This window comes from Rhinatrema bivittatum, chromosome 10, assembly GCF_901001135.1.
Source record: "Rhinatrema bivittatum chromosome 10, aRhiBiv1.1, whole genome shotgun sequence".
NCBI lineage: Eukaryota > Metazoa > Chordata > Amphibia > Gymnophiona > Rhinatrematidae > Rhinatrema > Rhinatrema bivittatum.
In genome coordinates, this window is record NC_042624.1 from 116664465 (window position 1) to 116679861 (window position 15397).

Here is a 15397-nt window from a genome sequence, read left to right on the forward strand (position 1 = left end):
GAGGCAGCTGCACGCTAACTTTGGTTTGGGGCAGCATTTCTCAAACCGGTCATGGAGTACCCCCCAACACACATACACACACCTAGCCAGGGTTTCAGGATATGCACAATGCAGAGGCATGAGCTGGTTTTGCATGCAGATCATTCTCATGCATTGTGGAAATCCTGAAAACCCCAGCAGATTGGTGTCCATGAGGACTGGATGTTGCCTATCCTTGCCAGACTGGCTAAGGGATATTAATTTAAAGCACATTAATGTATGTATATATATTTGTCTGTTGCCATTGAGGAAGTCAAATTGTAGGCAGCCGGCACTTGCTTTATTTAAGCAGTCTATAGTTCTAATACTATTGACTGAAGAAAAAGTAATGCAATTTGTGGTTTATATCTACAGTACAGGTGATTGAAAATCTGATAGAGCCTCAATTCACCCGGGACTCTGAAAAGTATTTATTTATTTATCTAGTCCCCATCCCGATCAGCTGCTAGGAGGAAGGCCACAGGTCCCATGACCTCCTGGGAAAAGCAAGGCCCTTGGGATTATGTTCTTTCTGGGGCTCTTTTCTACACCAGTCCAGTTCCACCAAAAGATCACACTTCACTCCAAACCCTGGTGATCAAGATAAAGTTGTTACTGATAGGTAAACAAAACTGAAATCGGTGCACCAAACAGCAACAAAGTCCAAAAGCAGAAGAGAGAGAGAGAGAGAGAGAAAACGCAGCCTCTTCTCGCACTCCACAATGCCTCCCAAACAGGTCAGCTCTTTGGGCAGGTACCCTTCCCTCCTGGGCCCTCCTAGTTCCTCTTAAGGAGCTGCATCTTCTTTTCTTCTCTGTTCTCTCAGAGCCTTTAGACTGAACTGCTTGATCAGTCCTTAACTCTGTGGATTTTCCCAGGCAGCGCTTTCTGCCTTAGGGGGGCCCTCTGCTAACCCTCACCCAGGATTCTGCAGAATCCCCTCTCTCTCTCGGGTCTCCTCAGAAGCTAATACTTTCTCAGGAAAGCCTCTTCCAGACTCCCTCTCCGGACCTTCCTGCACACCCTCAGCCCTGTTCTGACTCTGACCCTCCCTGGGTCCCATGGGTTTTATGGAATCTCAAACCCCTCCCAGCGGGGAGTGGGACACGGTGTGCGGTGATAATCTTCGGTTTCTGTCTCCCCTAGGTCAGTGGGCCTGCAGGATATCCTGCCGCCAGCAGGGGGAGGCATAGGGCAGCGCTTATCTCTCTGCTGCCGCTCCTGCGTTCCCCTCTGCCTGCTCTCCTCTCCTCTCCCATTGAGACGGCATGGGGGACCCTGTAGGCTTACAAGTCCTGCTGGCCCCATGCAGTTTCCATTACAGAGGGAAGCAGGCAAAGGAGAGCGAAGCATCGCCAGGTAAGGGCTGCTGGAAGGGGCAGCCGAATTGGCTAGGAAGCTGGGGGTGTTGGAGGAGAGGGAAGTGAAGGCGATGGGGTAGGGGGCAAAGGGAGGGGAAATAAAGAGAAAGTGGGAGAGGGTAGGAAAAGGAAGGTGATGGTGGAATGAGAGGGTAGGAGAGAGACGGTGACAGAGATGATGTTGGGGTAGACGGAGAGAGAAGGAAGATGATGATGCCAGGAGACAGCAGGGAGAGGAAGGTGAGAGTGATGATGCGGGAGGAGTAGAGAGAGGTGAGGGGAGAATAAAGGTGATGGTGTGCCATGATGAAGTGAGTCCAATCACACACAGCGGCAGGCTCTGGATGAAGACCTCTCACTCACTCACATTGCTGGCAAGATGACCTATTGAGGCCACTAATGCTGTACCCCTAAAAGGCGGCCACTGCTAGTAAAGGTCAGCACTGGGGACCCTGTCACCATTTTATTTAAATTTAGCTCAGGCTTTTTTTATTGGTAGCTCATGGCAAGTTACATTCAGGTACTGTCGCTATTTCCCTGTCCCAGAGGGCTTACAATTTAAGGGCCCCCTAGTTACTAAGCATTTTTTCCACAGGATGGGAGAGAACCTGTAGTAAACCAGGACCTAAATTTGCACCTGAGGCAATGGAGAGTGAAGTAACTGGCCCAAGGTCACAAGGACCAATAGCAGGATTTGAACCCTGGCTTCCCAGATTCTCAGCCCAGGGCTCTAACCGCCAGGCTGCTCCACCACTTTCGACATAAAGGAAAAAAAATCACAGGCCATGTTAAGAGATAGGGCTCAGAGGCCCCGCGCATGTCGGAAAAAGCACATAAACCCACTCTATGCAAGGCTTTTAAACCAGACTGCACTCTGAATCGCATAATCGATTTTGTCAACAATATGCATGGATCTCATTATCTCTTTTCTAACACGCAGGGTGGAGGAAATGCAGTGAGCACGCCCATGCCAGAATAGCACTAGGAAGTAAGGAAAAGAAACCAAATTGCTCGCGTATACATCAATCACAGCACCGCTTCATTTAAATAATAGCAAAAGCACTTCTGCTTCCCAACTCCATAGAAATCAATGAGGAAAAAAGGAAAATCAAAATAAAATATAATTCATTCACTCCTAGTAGAAAAATATCGTCATCATTATAAGAAAGTTAAAGTGAGTGCTGGATAGTAATTAGGGAAGATTCATATATATATGCAAACATCCAAAATATATGAAAATAAAAAATTGAATCTCCTGGGTATGTTTTACCCTGTCCTGATTGCCTTATCATCCCTTCCCAAACAGTACCTGTTGTTTTTACTACTTTGAAGCTTTAGTCTTCACACTCTTCCTCCTCCTAGGTTAGGATACCCAGACAATTCAGAATAGAACGATATAGATCAGCCTAATACAGGAAGGATAGGGGGATGAGGAAGGAGAGGCTCCTCTGCCTCACCCTCACCCAACAGAACCATCATCAGCTTTCAGCAAAACATTGGAAGGGCGCGTTACAAACTGCACAGCTACAACACACATGCCCATACATACATACACCCCGTAACCCAAAAGAAGAGCCTACAATTATCATACTATAAACCTAGTGAGCCCCAAAGAGCTCCAAAATAATATCTAGATATTGCTGAAGTACCTCCGGGTCTTGCCACATTGCGGGGTTTCTGTGAATGGCGTAGATGCTCACTGCAACCATACAGCCTGTGAGAAATGAGGGAAAAATCTCATTACGGGACAAGAGCTAAAAAATTATACCCGGTATGCAATAGGAGATGTATTTACAAATGCTTGTTTTATTTGTGCAAGTTCTAGTATCATCTGTCAATGACTGGCATTTAGTAATTATTGACCTATCTCATCAACGTTCACTAGTAACGGCCAATCTGATTGGTCATGCCTGCATACATGACCAATATGTGTGGCTGCATATTCTTCATAGAAATAGGATCAGTGACATCTCCATATTGCAGCTATGTTGCTTCCTCAGGCTGAGTCTTATTTTTACTCACTTTTGTTCTAGCTTTGTGCTGACTGAACAGTGAAATATTCACAGGCATGTCAAACTGCAGTGCCGGCTTTCAGGATATTCTTAATGATCATGCAAGAGGTATATCAGCACACGGTGAAGGCAGTGGATGCAAATAGAATATCCTTAGGGATATCCTGAAAACCTGAGCAGTTTCTGGCCCTCCAGGACTGCAGTTTAACACCCCCTGCTCTGTTCCATTAATTAAATGCCAGAGGAGTGGAGGTTTGCTAAGCATAACAGCAATATTATCTTGGTTGTAGGCTAATGGGCACCGTAAGCCTGATATTCAAAAGACACAGGCACCTAGAACTTCCTAAATAAAAATTATCCCCCACTCAGAGCCTAAATTTAGGCTGCTATGTTTAGAAAGGGTCTAAATTTAGGCACCATAAACATGGTTGGGAGCCAAAGGTGGGGCTAGACTGTGATAATGAAGTTAGGAGCTTAGCACCGATTTCCAAAGCTGGATAACTTAGGAACCTTGACTTAGGTGAGACAATAACAGACCTAAATTTAGGGACCTCAGTTTAAAGCACCCAATGTTAAAGTTACACACTTATATTCACTCCAAAATTATGGCACTTTAGATTGGCTAGGAACCTGTCTTAGGCACCCAAATTGAGTTGCAAGAGCACCAAGGTGTAGTATAAGGGGTATAGCAGCAAGGCAGAGAGGCATCAAGACTCCTAATGTGTAGAGTCTGGGATATTCGAGCAAGGCTGAGTGCAGGGCTTGAATTTGTAGGGGAAAGGCCTGGAATGCAGTTCTGGCACTTCATTTCAAATTTAAAGCAGCAGAGCAGCAGGGGTTATTCTGCTCCAGCCCTCCCCTTCAGGCAGCCTGCAGGGAAGAGGAGAAGATGGGATGAGCTGGAGCCTATAGCAGCCAAAAGGCCTTGATTTTTATGAAATTTTCTGGCACAGTTGAGAAGGGCTTGAGGGATAATGGCCAAGGTTAAGGAGACACGAGGTGAATTCTGTTCATTTCACTGGTTCTAATACTACGGGGTGTGTCATCTTCTTGCCTAGGTTGCTGTTTACCATGCTGGCTTACTGGGCCTTGCCACCCCTTCTGCTGGTTACCATACTAGGGGAGGGGGAGGGGAAGGGAGTGAGTGAGTTAATGGTGGTGGGAGAAAACTGAATGAAGGGATTGGAGGAAAGAAGAGTGAAGGTGAGGTGTTGTTTAAGAGCAAAAGAGTGAGTGAGGGGATCAAAGGTGTGGGGTACGAGTGAGCAGATCAGAGGGACTGTGAGGTATGAGTGAGTTAAGAGTGGGGGGGCAGTCTGCAAGTGAGATGATTGGAAGGGGCAGGTAAAGAGTAAATGAGGGGAAGGAAAGGGTTAGGAGGGTGTGTGGTGGGGGGGGGGAGGGAGAAAGTGAATGAGGAGAGCACATGGTATGGCTCCCTTACTTCCTCCCCCCGAGGAGAGGGAGAGCAGGATTCACTTTTGATTTCAGACCCGCCCCCACCTTGTCTGAGGAGCCTGAGGAGAGCGAATGGGGCATGTCAGTCTACCCCCACCCCCACGGGAGAGGATAGTCAAAGAGGAGGCCTCTGACTGCTCAAGGAGGGAGAGGAACAGACTTACTGGAGAGGATAATTTTCCAAGAAGGAAGAATTAATGATAGAAGCAGGGGTAGAGGAGCTGGAGAACCAGCATGGATTGGGGGTGAGACAGGGTATCTAGGATCACTCGGGGGAGATGAAGACCACTGGAGGAATCATGGTGGGGGTTGAGGGGGCTTGGAATGGAGAACCAGAGTCACCAGGGCAGAGAGGAGGAAGAGGAAGGTAGAGAGAAAGAGACCTATTCTCTCTACCCTCTTCCTCCTCAGTGACCCTCCATCTGCAACCCCCAAGAGTGTTCAAGCTCCACTTGTCCTTTGCCCACCAGGGCTTACTAAGCGCTGCTGGGCAAAATATGGCTGGGGGATGAGCACTGTGGGGTCACTGGGATAAGGAGGAGGAATGTGTTCACATATATATGTGTGTGAGAGAGAGCGAGGGGGGTGTCACACCAGTGCTGGTCCCACTCCCTCCCCCCACCTCTGCTCCGCAGTTCCACTTCCTATCTGTCTAGAACTGTAAGTCCTGGCTGAGTGGTAGCAAGACCCCCAGGGTATATTGCCAGGAACAGGGCAGCTTCACCTTGATTAGTTTTCCAACCTGTCCTCTTGCCCCCTTCTCCTCTCGGCTCTATCTGGGCTACTACCTCACTGAGGAATCTCTTGGCTGCTGTAGCTACTAAACTCGCTGAAGCCCTTACAAACGAATGAAACGGAAATGAATTTAATTTGTGGGCACCCTCAATTCATTTCAGGGGTCCTTGAATGAAACAAAAATGGTCTCATTCCTTGCATTTTACCCATTTATTTCAAACCTATTGCATATCCCTATTAGCTATGTGTGTTAGCGTTGGCCCGCACCTTGAACTACCATGGGTTCTTGATAATTGCCCCTCCCTTATGACTTAGCATTGAATAGACCATGCAGAGTTCTGACCTGCTGGAAGCGAACGCCCATCAAAGAATGTAATTGGTTTAATGAGCTGTCGGATCACCAGAGGAACTGGAGGGTAGAGGCGGAGGCTTTCTTTGATGCACATCGTGGTGTATGTCAGCTTAGCGAGATCATCCCTGAAAACGACAGATAAAAGAGCAGGCCTGAAACTGTCCTTGCATGGTGCTCATTACACTCGGATAGCATATGCCACGTGTATTGCCCTGTGGGCTGCCGCGTCTCTTGAGACGACTTGAGGCAGAAATAGCACAGTGCAAGCAAACCTGCTGGGGAGAAGAGGGCTCACCTTTTCCAAAAAATGCATATTCTAAGAGAAATATATTGTAATTTCAGGCTGCCGGTACTGCTTTTTTAACCTCTTTTAAAATTATTGTGGTGAAATGTAATGCTTGGTAAAGGAGTGGAATTCACGGTTTTGGAAGTCCAAATCATCCATGTATTGCTAGAACATAGGCAGCGACTTTGCAAGTTTCTGAACATTGCCCTACCACCATGACTGCCCTGCTTTGGAGGGACCACCTTAAAAAAACGAATGGATCATTTTAAAGCTTGTAACTTTGTACCTGTGTGCTTATTGTGGGGGGCTGGCTTAAAACCAAAACAAGGAGAGAAAGCTGAAAGTGGAAGGAAAGGCGTGAGCGTGAGCCCTTAGTGCTGCCTCAGAGGGGGAAAGCCCACGAGGCCGGCGCCAACAGCTAGACAGAGTCCAGGCTGGGGATTCACCTGAACCAACCGCCTCCACCGCGGGTTGGGCCCTTAGATTACGGTGATTCGAAAACTGAGTTTATATAACATGCAGGGACACTACCTATTAATGTGACTGGCTCGTTTTTAATACTTGTCCTTCTTTATATCAAATGCCTATTCAAAATCCTTCGCTAGAGCATACATTTTACCTTAGCTTAATCATTTTAAAGGATTAACCAGTTATTATTAGCTAAATGTTTTTCATTTAGCGCAACAGTTGTGGAGCTTATGTTCCAAGGCCTATTATCAAGGCTTGCCCATTTTGCCTTCAGCAAAAAGGAGCTGGCTCATTTGAAAGAGGAATTGTCCAGGTTTCAATTAACCTCCCTTTCCTTGCAGAATATATTATCTATCTCTCAACTCCAACAGAGGATTCAGAAACCCAGGAAAAATGGATTATAGTGGGCTCTGGTAGAAGAAAACCTGCGACTCAGAGACATCCAATTTCCTCAAATTTGCAGCATCCTATGTATCAACTTCAACTCCCACAGAGAAGCCAGACATCTAGGTTTCAGAAACCCAGGAATAATTGGATAACAGGGGCCTCTGGCAGAATAAGGCCTGTGATGAGATACTCACTCTCCTCACTTTTACCCTTACAATAATACTTTTCTGCATTGAAAAATGAAGAAGCCCCAGAAATAGAATATGAGGAGATGCTGAAAGAGATGAAGTCACCCAATGCACCCAGAAATCCTTTTACATGATCAAATGTCATAAAAGAAAACTTCTTCTACTGGGATACTCGATCATCAGAGGAACCAATCTGGGAGCTCATTTTGATGGGGGACACAAAAGTTAAGTGCCTTCCAGGAGCCTCAGCTAATAGAAGTGCAAACCAGGTAGTCAAAGTCATTATAGAAGAGGGTAGTAACGCTGATATCAATGTTATCATCCATGTGGGGACCAATGACCTCAACAGAAATGCTGGCCATGAAGTCAAGAAAGATTTCCAAAATCTAGAGAAGAAGATTAGACACATGGCAAAGACTATTATCTTTTCGGAAGTATTACCTGTTCATGGAAAAGGAAAGGAAAGGCTATGTCATACAGATAAATTCAGTTCCTGGCTCAAAACATGGTGTACAAAAAGTTGTTTTGGATAAATTGAAGGTTGGGACCATGTATGGAGCAATAAAAGAGTATATGGTAAGGATGGTCTTCATTTGTATAGGGCAGGAAAAATGATGCTAAGTGAGAAATTTAGATCATATATTACCAAGCATTTAAACTAGAGAATGGGGTGTCAGGAAGTGGCCAATGAAATTGGCATGTCACTCCCAAGCGATACAGAAGTGGGAGGAGAAAATAAAATCAATCAGGTCAAAATTACAGAAAAGGTGACTAGGAAGAACAGCAAGTCAAGGGAGAAAAGCTGAAAAGCTATGACCACAAATGCTCGTAGTTCAAGCAATAAAATCCCAGATCTGCAGGCCTTAATGGTGGAGGCGAACTTGGACACTGTTGCTATTACGGAGACATAGTTCACAGATTCTCATGATTGGGATATGGCCATCCCAGTCTATAACTTGTTAAGGAAGGACAGAGAGGACAGGAAAGGGGAGGAGTAGATCTTTATCCAAATGAGTGAACTGGATGGGATGTGGGGTAGAGAAGAAGCATTATGGATAGTGCTAAAAAAAAAAGAAAATGGTGCTTCCATTTTTACTGGTGTGGTCAAACAGAAGAATTGGTCGAAGACATCCAAAAGCTGGGAAAGAAGGGAAAAGTGTTGCTTGTTGGAGATTTTAATCTACCAGATGTAGACTGGAGAATCCATTCTGTGCAATCTAACAGAAGTAGAGAGATAGTGGGTGCCCTGAAAGGGGCTCTGCTCAAACAAATGGTAATGGAACCCATGAGGGAGGGAGCGATACTCGACCTAGTGCTCACTAACGGGGATAATGACTCTAATGTCCGGGCGGGTGCCCACCTCAGCACCAGTGATCATCAAATGGTATGGTTTGATATTGCAAATAGGATACAGAGAGGTCACATGAAGACACAAGTTTTGAATTTAAAAAATACAGACTTTGTCAAAATGGGGACGTACCTGGAGGAAGAACTAGAAGAATGAGAGAAAATGGGGGAGGTGGAACAACAGTGCGTCAAATTAAAAGGAGTTATTGCAGACAACAAATCTGTATGTTAGAAAAGGAAACAAGAGTAAGAGGAAAAAGAAACTGATCTGGTTCTCTAAGGAAGTAGCTGAAAAAATAAAGGCAAAAAAACAGCTTCAAGAAGAATACCTGGTGAAACTGAGGGAGATGTAGAAAGAAATCAGGAAACCAAAAGGTCAAATGGAAGAAAGGACTGCCAAAGAGGTAAAGTGAGGTAACAAAACATTTTTCAATATATCAGGGGAAAAGAGAGGCCCGAAGTGATATAGTGAAATTGAAAGATGACAAAGATCAATGTGTGGAGAAAGCTGATGTTGCGTCCATCGGTGCTAGACGGCTTCGCTCCGTTTGCCTCACCTTGTTCACGGCTCCTCCCGCATTCCTAGGGATAATAGCTGCCACCGCGTCTACAAGCCGACCTCTCCGGCGTCCCCGGAACGGCCTCCCGCCATGCTCCTCCCAAGGGCCTACTAGGGTGCACGCATGCACGCCACCCACATCTTTATTCCAGCTATGGCGCGAACCTCGGGGGCGTTCCCCTCTACTGACGCCACGCCATCCGGGTATATAACCTGTACTATGTTGCTAGCTCATTGAGTAAGCAAGGACTTGGTCTCGGCCGCTCTAAGCTACTCTGCTGCTTCCGTGCTGCCACTGGAAGATCCCTCTCTGCCCTTCAGGGTAATTGTTAACCTGGGTACCCGCTCCTCGGTGGCCCTCTGCTTTATTTCAGGTGCCATACAGGGATCAGGTGCCATACAGGGATCCTCGAGTGCCTGCTCTCCCTGCCTCGGTACCTGTACCATCTTCTTCAACCTGGTGGAATCGCATACCTACAGCAACCATCTAGGGAGTAATCTAACTCTCAGTCTATCTCATCCACAGCACTGCCTTGCTGGGAAATCCACACCGGAAGTCCCCTATACCAACGGGGTGAGAAGGGTCCCCTCTGCCGAGGGTCCTGAGACTGCTACATCCAGGCTCCCTCACTACTGCCACCTCTGGTAGAACACTTCAAGCTGTTTAATAAAAGAACTAAACTCTGTGTTTGTGCATCTGCGTTTAGCCCAGTACTGTGGCGCCTCACGGGGCTCCTCCCCATGGGCGTGGTCATCTGCCACAGTACCCAAGAATCCACCCAAACACCGCCTAACCATAACAGACGAAGAAATATTAAACAAATACTTCAGTTCAGTGTTCACTAAAGAAGACCCTGAAGAAGGACCATTGCTGGTTGACAAGACTGTAAATGGGGATGGGGGTAGATGAAACTCTGTTTACAGAAGAGAATGTATGGGAGGAGCTAGGCAAACTGAAAGTGGATAAAGCCATGGAGCCAGATGAGGTTCATCCAAGGATACTGAGGAAGCTCAGAGATGTATTGGTGGGTCTACTGAAGGATCTGTTCAATAGATCCCTGGAAATGGGATTGAGGATGCAGGACTGGAGAAGAGTTGTTGTGGTCCCGCTTCGTAAGAGTGGTAGCAGGGAGGAGACTGAAAACTACAGGCCGGTTAGCCTCACCTCAGTGGTGGGAACATTAATGGAGCTGCCGTTGAAGGAAAGGATACTGAACTATCTACAATTGGATGGGTTACTGGACCCACCCGATTGCTGGCCTAACAGCCAAATCTGATTGGTTTTTTTGATTGGGTGATTAGAGAATTGTATCGAGGAAGAGCACTCAATGTGATCTACTTGGATTTCAGCAAAGCTTTTGATATGGTCCCACTTAGCAGGCTTTTGAATAAAATGAGAAGCTTGGGAGTGAGTGCTGAGGTGGTGGCATGGATTACGAACTGGTTAACTGATAGGAGACAGTGTGTAATGGTAAATGGAACCTACTCTGATGAGAGAACTATGTTAAGTGGAGTGCCACAGGGATCGATATTGGGACCGGTTCTGTTCAATATCTTTGTGAGCATCATTGCAGAAAGGATAGAAGATAAAGTTTGTCTGTTTGTGGATGATATTAAGATCTGCAACAGAGTGGACACACCTGAAGGAGTAGATAGAATGAAAAGTGAATTAAGAAAGATTGAAGAATGGCCGAAGATTTGGCAGCTGGGATTCAATGCCAAGAAGTGCAGCGTCATGCATCTGGGGTATGGTAATCCATAAGAGCTGAATGTGATGGGGGTGAAAGATTGATGTGCATGGACCAAGAGAGGGATCTTGGGGTGATAGTGTCTGGTGATCTGAAGATGGCGAAGCAATATGACTACGCAATATCTAAAGCCAGGAGAATACTGGGCTGCACAGAGAGAGGAATAACCAGTAAGAAAAAGGAGGTGATGATGCCCTTGTACAGGTCCTTGGTGAGGCCTCACCTGGAGTACTGTGTTCAGTTCTGGAGACCTCATCTCAAAAGGGACAGAGACAGGATGGAGGCGGTCCAGAGAAGGGCGACCAAAATGGTGTGGGGTCTGCATGAGAAGACCTATGAGGAGAGGCTGAAGGAGAGGCTGAAGGATCTGAATATGTATACGCTGGAGGAGAGGAGGTGCTGGGGAGATAGGATACATACCTTCAGATACCTGAAAGGATTTAATGATGCACGAACTTCAAACCTTTTCCATTGGAAAGGAAACAGTAGAACTAGGGGTCAAGAAATGAAACTCCAGGAGGGGACAACTCAGAACTTATGTCAGGAAATATTTCTTCATGGAGAGGGTGATGAATGCCTGGAATGCCCTTCCAGAGGAGGTGGTGAAGATGAAAACAGTGAAAGAATTCAAAGGCCCATGGAATAAACATGTGAGCCCCTACAGGCAGAAGGATGGAAATGAAGAAAAGAGTGCAAAGGGGTAACTTGCTGGTGTGGCGGTTACTACCCTTAACCAATAAAAGTTGATGCTTTTGATACAACTGCATCATTGCTCTCCACTTCAACGGCTGGGGGAAAAGAGGAATTGGATTTAGACAACAACCGAGGACCCTGACTTTTACAGTCTGGGAAACTGATAGGCATGAGGTAATCTGCACAGTCAGCAGTTAATACCCTTAACAGAAGGCAGGGATTACTGCCCTTAACCAATAGCCCTTGATGCTTATGACGCAACTGCAACATCACGCCCAGCTATGAGTGTGAGGGGGGGGGGGGGGGGGTGGAGGGGGAAGATGAATTGAATTCAGACGTCCATCAACATGGGCCCTGAGTCTGGGGGTACTGATATGTAGACCTAAGGGAAAAAGCACAGGACTGCTTCTAAGGACAAGTCCAAAAGCAAAGCAAGTCAGCATTGCCAGAATTTTCTGGAAGGCTCCTCATCTTGTAAAAATGTTAGTAGCAGTAATTTTTTATGGGTTTGACAGTTGTTTGGTTTTTTATTATAAATATTACTACCCTTATCATAAGGCTTGGGGATAATAGCACAGAGTGGCAGTTGCTATCCTTAAGAGGAACATGGGGGTAACCTGCACGGAGCTGCAGATGCTGCCATGGAGAGGTTGCTGGGCAGACTGGATGGACCATTCAGTCCTTTTCTGCCATTATTACTTGTTACCATGGTCTCCAGGTCCAGTTATTACCAGACTGCTAATGAGCTGGCAATCACCACTTGTTATAGTGGTTGTAACCTACCACCTCCTTCCACAAGCCCCCAATCTCAGTCCCCTTCTACCGGATTTGGACCTCATATACATGCACCATCCACACATTCAGGCTCACACATGCAGGCTCTCTCTATCTCATAAGTGAAAGGTTCCATAACTCTGCAGCAGCCCATACACAACCATCCAGTCCCCTGAAATAATCAGATTCAGAAGACTTAGGCATTAACACAGGGGGGGAGATGCTGGTACCGGAAGCCTTCCACCTGCAACATCATCATGAACGGGAGGAACCTGGGAGCCAATTAAAAGCGTAAATTATTTCAGGACAGTTACCATCTAAACACTCACCATTGCACCGAGTCACGGTCTCCCAGAATCTCTTGGATTTCCTCCCTGCATTTTTCCTGGTGCTCCGGGTACATGGCCATGCAGTACAGGATCCAGGAGATGCCACTGGCGGTGGTGTCGTGACCCTCAAACATGAAGGTGTCCACCTCCGCGCGCAGGTCCGCGTCCGAAAGCCCCTGTCCGTTCTCATCCTGAGTGGGCAGGGACACACCGTCATGATTATCAGTGCTCTAAGCTCCGAATTACGCGGCCAAGCCAGCTGGCAGGTCCCTTGCTTTGGGGGACAGCGCACACTGAGAATCTGCTGAGGTTTTTCTTTTATACTAAGGATACATTTTTGGTTTCTGGTTTTTTAAGTTTCGGTTGATAAAATAAATCAAGCAAGAGAGTGAAGCGAACTGAAGTGAACACCGATTCGCTTTCCTTGCTTCCTGCCCCCCCATCACAACCTCACAAGGTAGTCCGCAGAGTCCGGCTTCAAACACTTACTCTGGCAAAGAGAAGGATATCCAGAAAATCCAAATGCCTCTTTTGCTGGATCTTTTCAAGTTCTGTCTCATTCCTGAGGGCCTCCTTCCTCTGTTTGATCACTTTATCTGGGCCAGAAAGCAGAAGGCGTCTGGTTTATATCCCACCACTGAATATGACACCAAGATGTTGCCATTTTGATTATGAAGTAGTTACACATACAATTCTCAGCTAGGAGGAAGGGGCCCTGCTGGCTTCTGATCTGATTATTATTTATTTTTCTATTTAAGCGGTTATTATCTGCCTTATCACAAACAGTGCTGTAACTGAGGTACAACCAACTACTGAAATGTTAAAGCAAAACATAATAGATAAACACAAAATACAAACTAAATTATTGCAAAGATCCAAAAAATAAAACAGTTAAATAAAGTGTACAGTAAATATGCAAACTACTTCTATGTGACTTATAACCTGGTGCATTCTTGTTTTGCCAATGAACTCGGTCCAAAGATAATAAACAGCTTAGTGAAGGTCAACCAGTGTCGATCAGGCAGGTTGTAAAAGGCACTAGCAACAGAACTATATCGAAATTATCAAACATTTTCTAAGTTTTAAGACTTTTTGTAACACTTTGGTAAATGGGGAAATTACTGTGTTTACTAGAGGTGTCAGATCCTTAATATTTATCTATAATCATTGTTATGGTCCTACCGGGCATACACAGCACTGTACAATAGTGATAAGTTCTCAGGTATGATATGTCCCTTCCCCAAAGAGCTTACAATCTAAATGGGTGCCTGATGGAGAACTGGGATATGAACCCTGCATTCCCTGGATCTAAAGCCATTGCTCTAAGCGGTAGGTTACTCCTCTGCTCATTTGTGACACTCACTAACTTCAGTATCTATAGCCCCAACATAGCAGCAGTTTACTTTTCACTTTTGGCTGCGCTGCTGTCTTTAAACTATAGATAAGTATCAGGCATACAGAATGGCAAAAACTAATGATTAACCTGCTGTTTCGATTAACTTATAAAGCCAGTTCTGTGCAGTAATACGCAGTGTCTGTCATTCTGCAAAATCAGCATGTGCACATGGCATCTATCTATGTGCATATATGCATGCTTTAACAAACACTATCCCATGTCTTAAGCAGTGGCGTAGCCATGGGTGGGCCTAGGTGGGCAGTTGCCCACCTAATTTGGACCCAGGCACCCAACCGGAAGAGGCCTGTTAGAGCAATGCTATCGCGGGATCCCATCCCCGCGATGGCAAAGAGGAGGGTCAGAGCTGCTAGGCTACGCCTGGCGGGCCGGCGGCAGCAGGAGAGGCCACACCGGCAGAGCCAAAGAAGCCAGCAGCCTGTAGCCTTGGCTGCTGCCTTATGGCCCACCGATCTTCCTGCTTGGGGGGGGGCAGCAAGCCGCGCACTGCTTCCCTCCCCCCCGCCAAGCAGGAAGCTCAGTGAGCTGTACTGCCCGAAGATAGCATGAGGCCCTCAGGGCCATGGTGGAACTCATCTCACCACGGCCCAATGGGAGACCATGATGTGTGTGAGCTTTTATGTATGTGTGAATGAGTGAGAGCCTGTGTGTGTCTGAGAGCCTGTTTGTATGTGCACGTGTATGTGTCTGTGAGAGAGCCTGTGTGTGGGTGGGTGAGAATGGGAGCTTGAATGTGTGTGTGTGTGGGTGGGTGAGAATGGGAGCTTGAATGTGTGTATGTGGGTGGGTGAGAATGGGAGTTTGAATGTGTGTTTGGGGGTGGGTGAGAATGGGAGCTTGAATGTGGGTGGGTGGGTGAGAATGGGAGCTTGAATGTGTGTGTGGGTGGGTGAGAATGGGAGTTTGAATGTGTGTGTGGGGGTGGGTGAGAATGGGAGCTTGAATGTGGGTGGGTGGGTGAGAATGGGAGCTTGAATGTGTGTATGTGGGTGGGTGAGAATGGGAGTTTGAATGTGTGTGTGTGGGGGTGGGTGAGAATGGGAGCTTGAATGTGGGTGGGTGGGTGAGAATGGGAGCTTGAATGTGTGTGGGTGGGTGGGTGAGAAAGGGAGCTTGAATGTGTGTGTGTGGGTGGGTAAGAATGAGAGCTTGATTGCACAATGTTAGCAAAGTCCATTTTCAGCATTTGCTTAGCAGTCATAAGAACTTCCATACTGGGTCAGACCGAGAGTCCACCAAGCACAGTGTTCTGTTTTCAACAGTGGCCA

The 15397-nt window shown here is 46.5% G+C and overlaps 1 protein-coding gene across 1 annotated transcript in view; it reads right to left on the reverse strand.

Annotated features, from left to right (window-relative positions):
- LOC115100085 (cytochrome P450 4B1-like) overlaps nt 1-15397 on the reverse strand; it is a 44949-nt gene that overhangs the window by 2898 nt on the left and 26654 nt on the right. The window contains exons 7-10 of the mRNA XM_029618281.1: nt 13205-13311; nt 12716-12906; nt 5928-6061; nt 3029-3093 (exon numbers count right to left, since the gene is read on the reverse strand). Of these exons, the coding sequence (XP_029474141.1) occupies nt 3029-3093; nt 5928-6061; nt 12716-12906; nt 13205-13311 (497 nt within the window). The remainder of the gene's footprint in view (nt 1-3028; nt 3094-5927; nt 6062-12715; nt 12907-13204; nt 13312-15397) is intronic.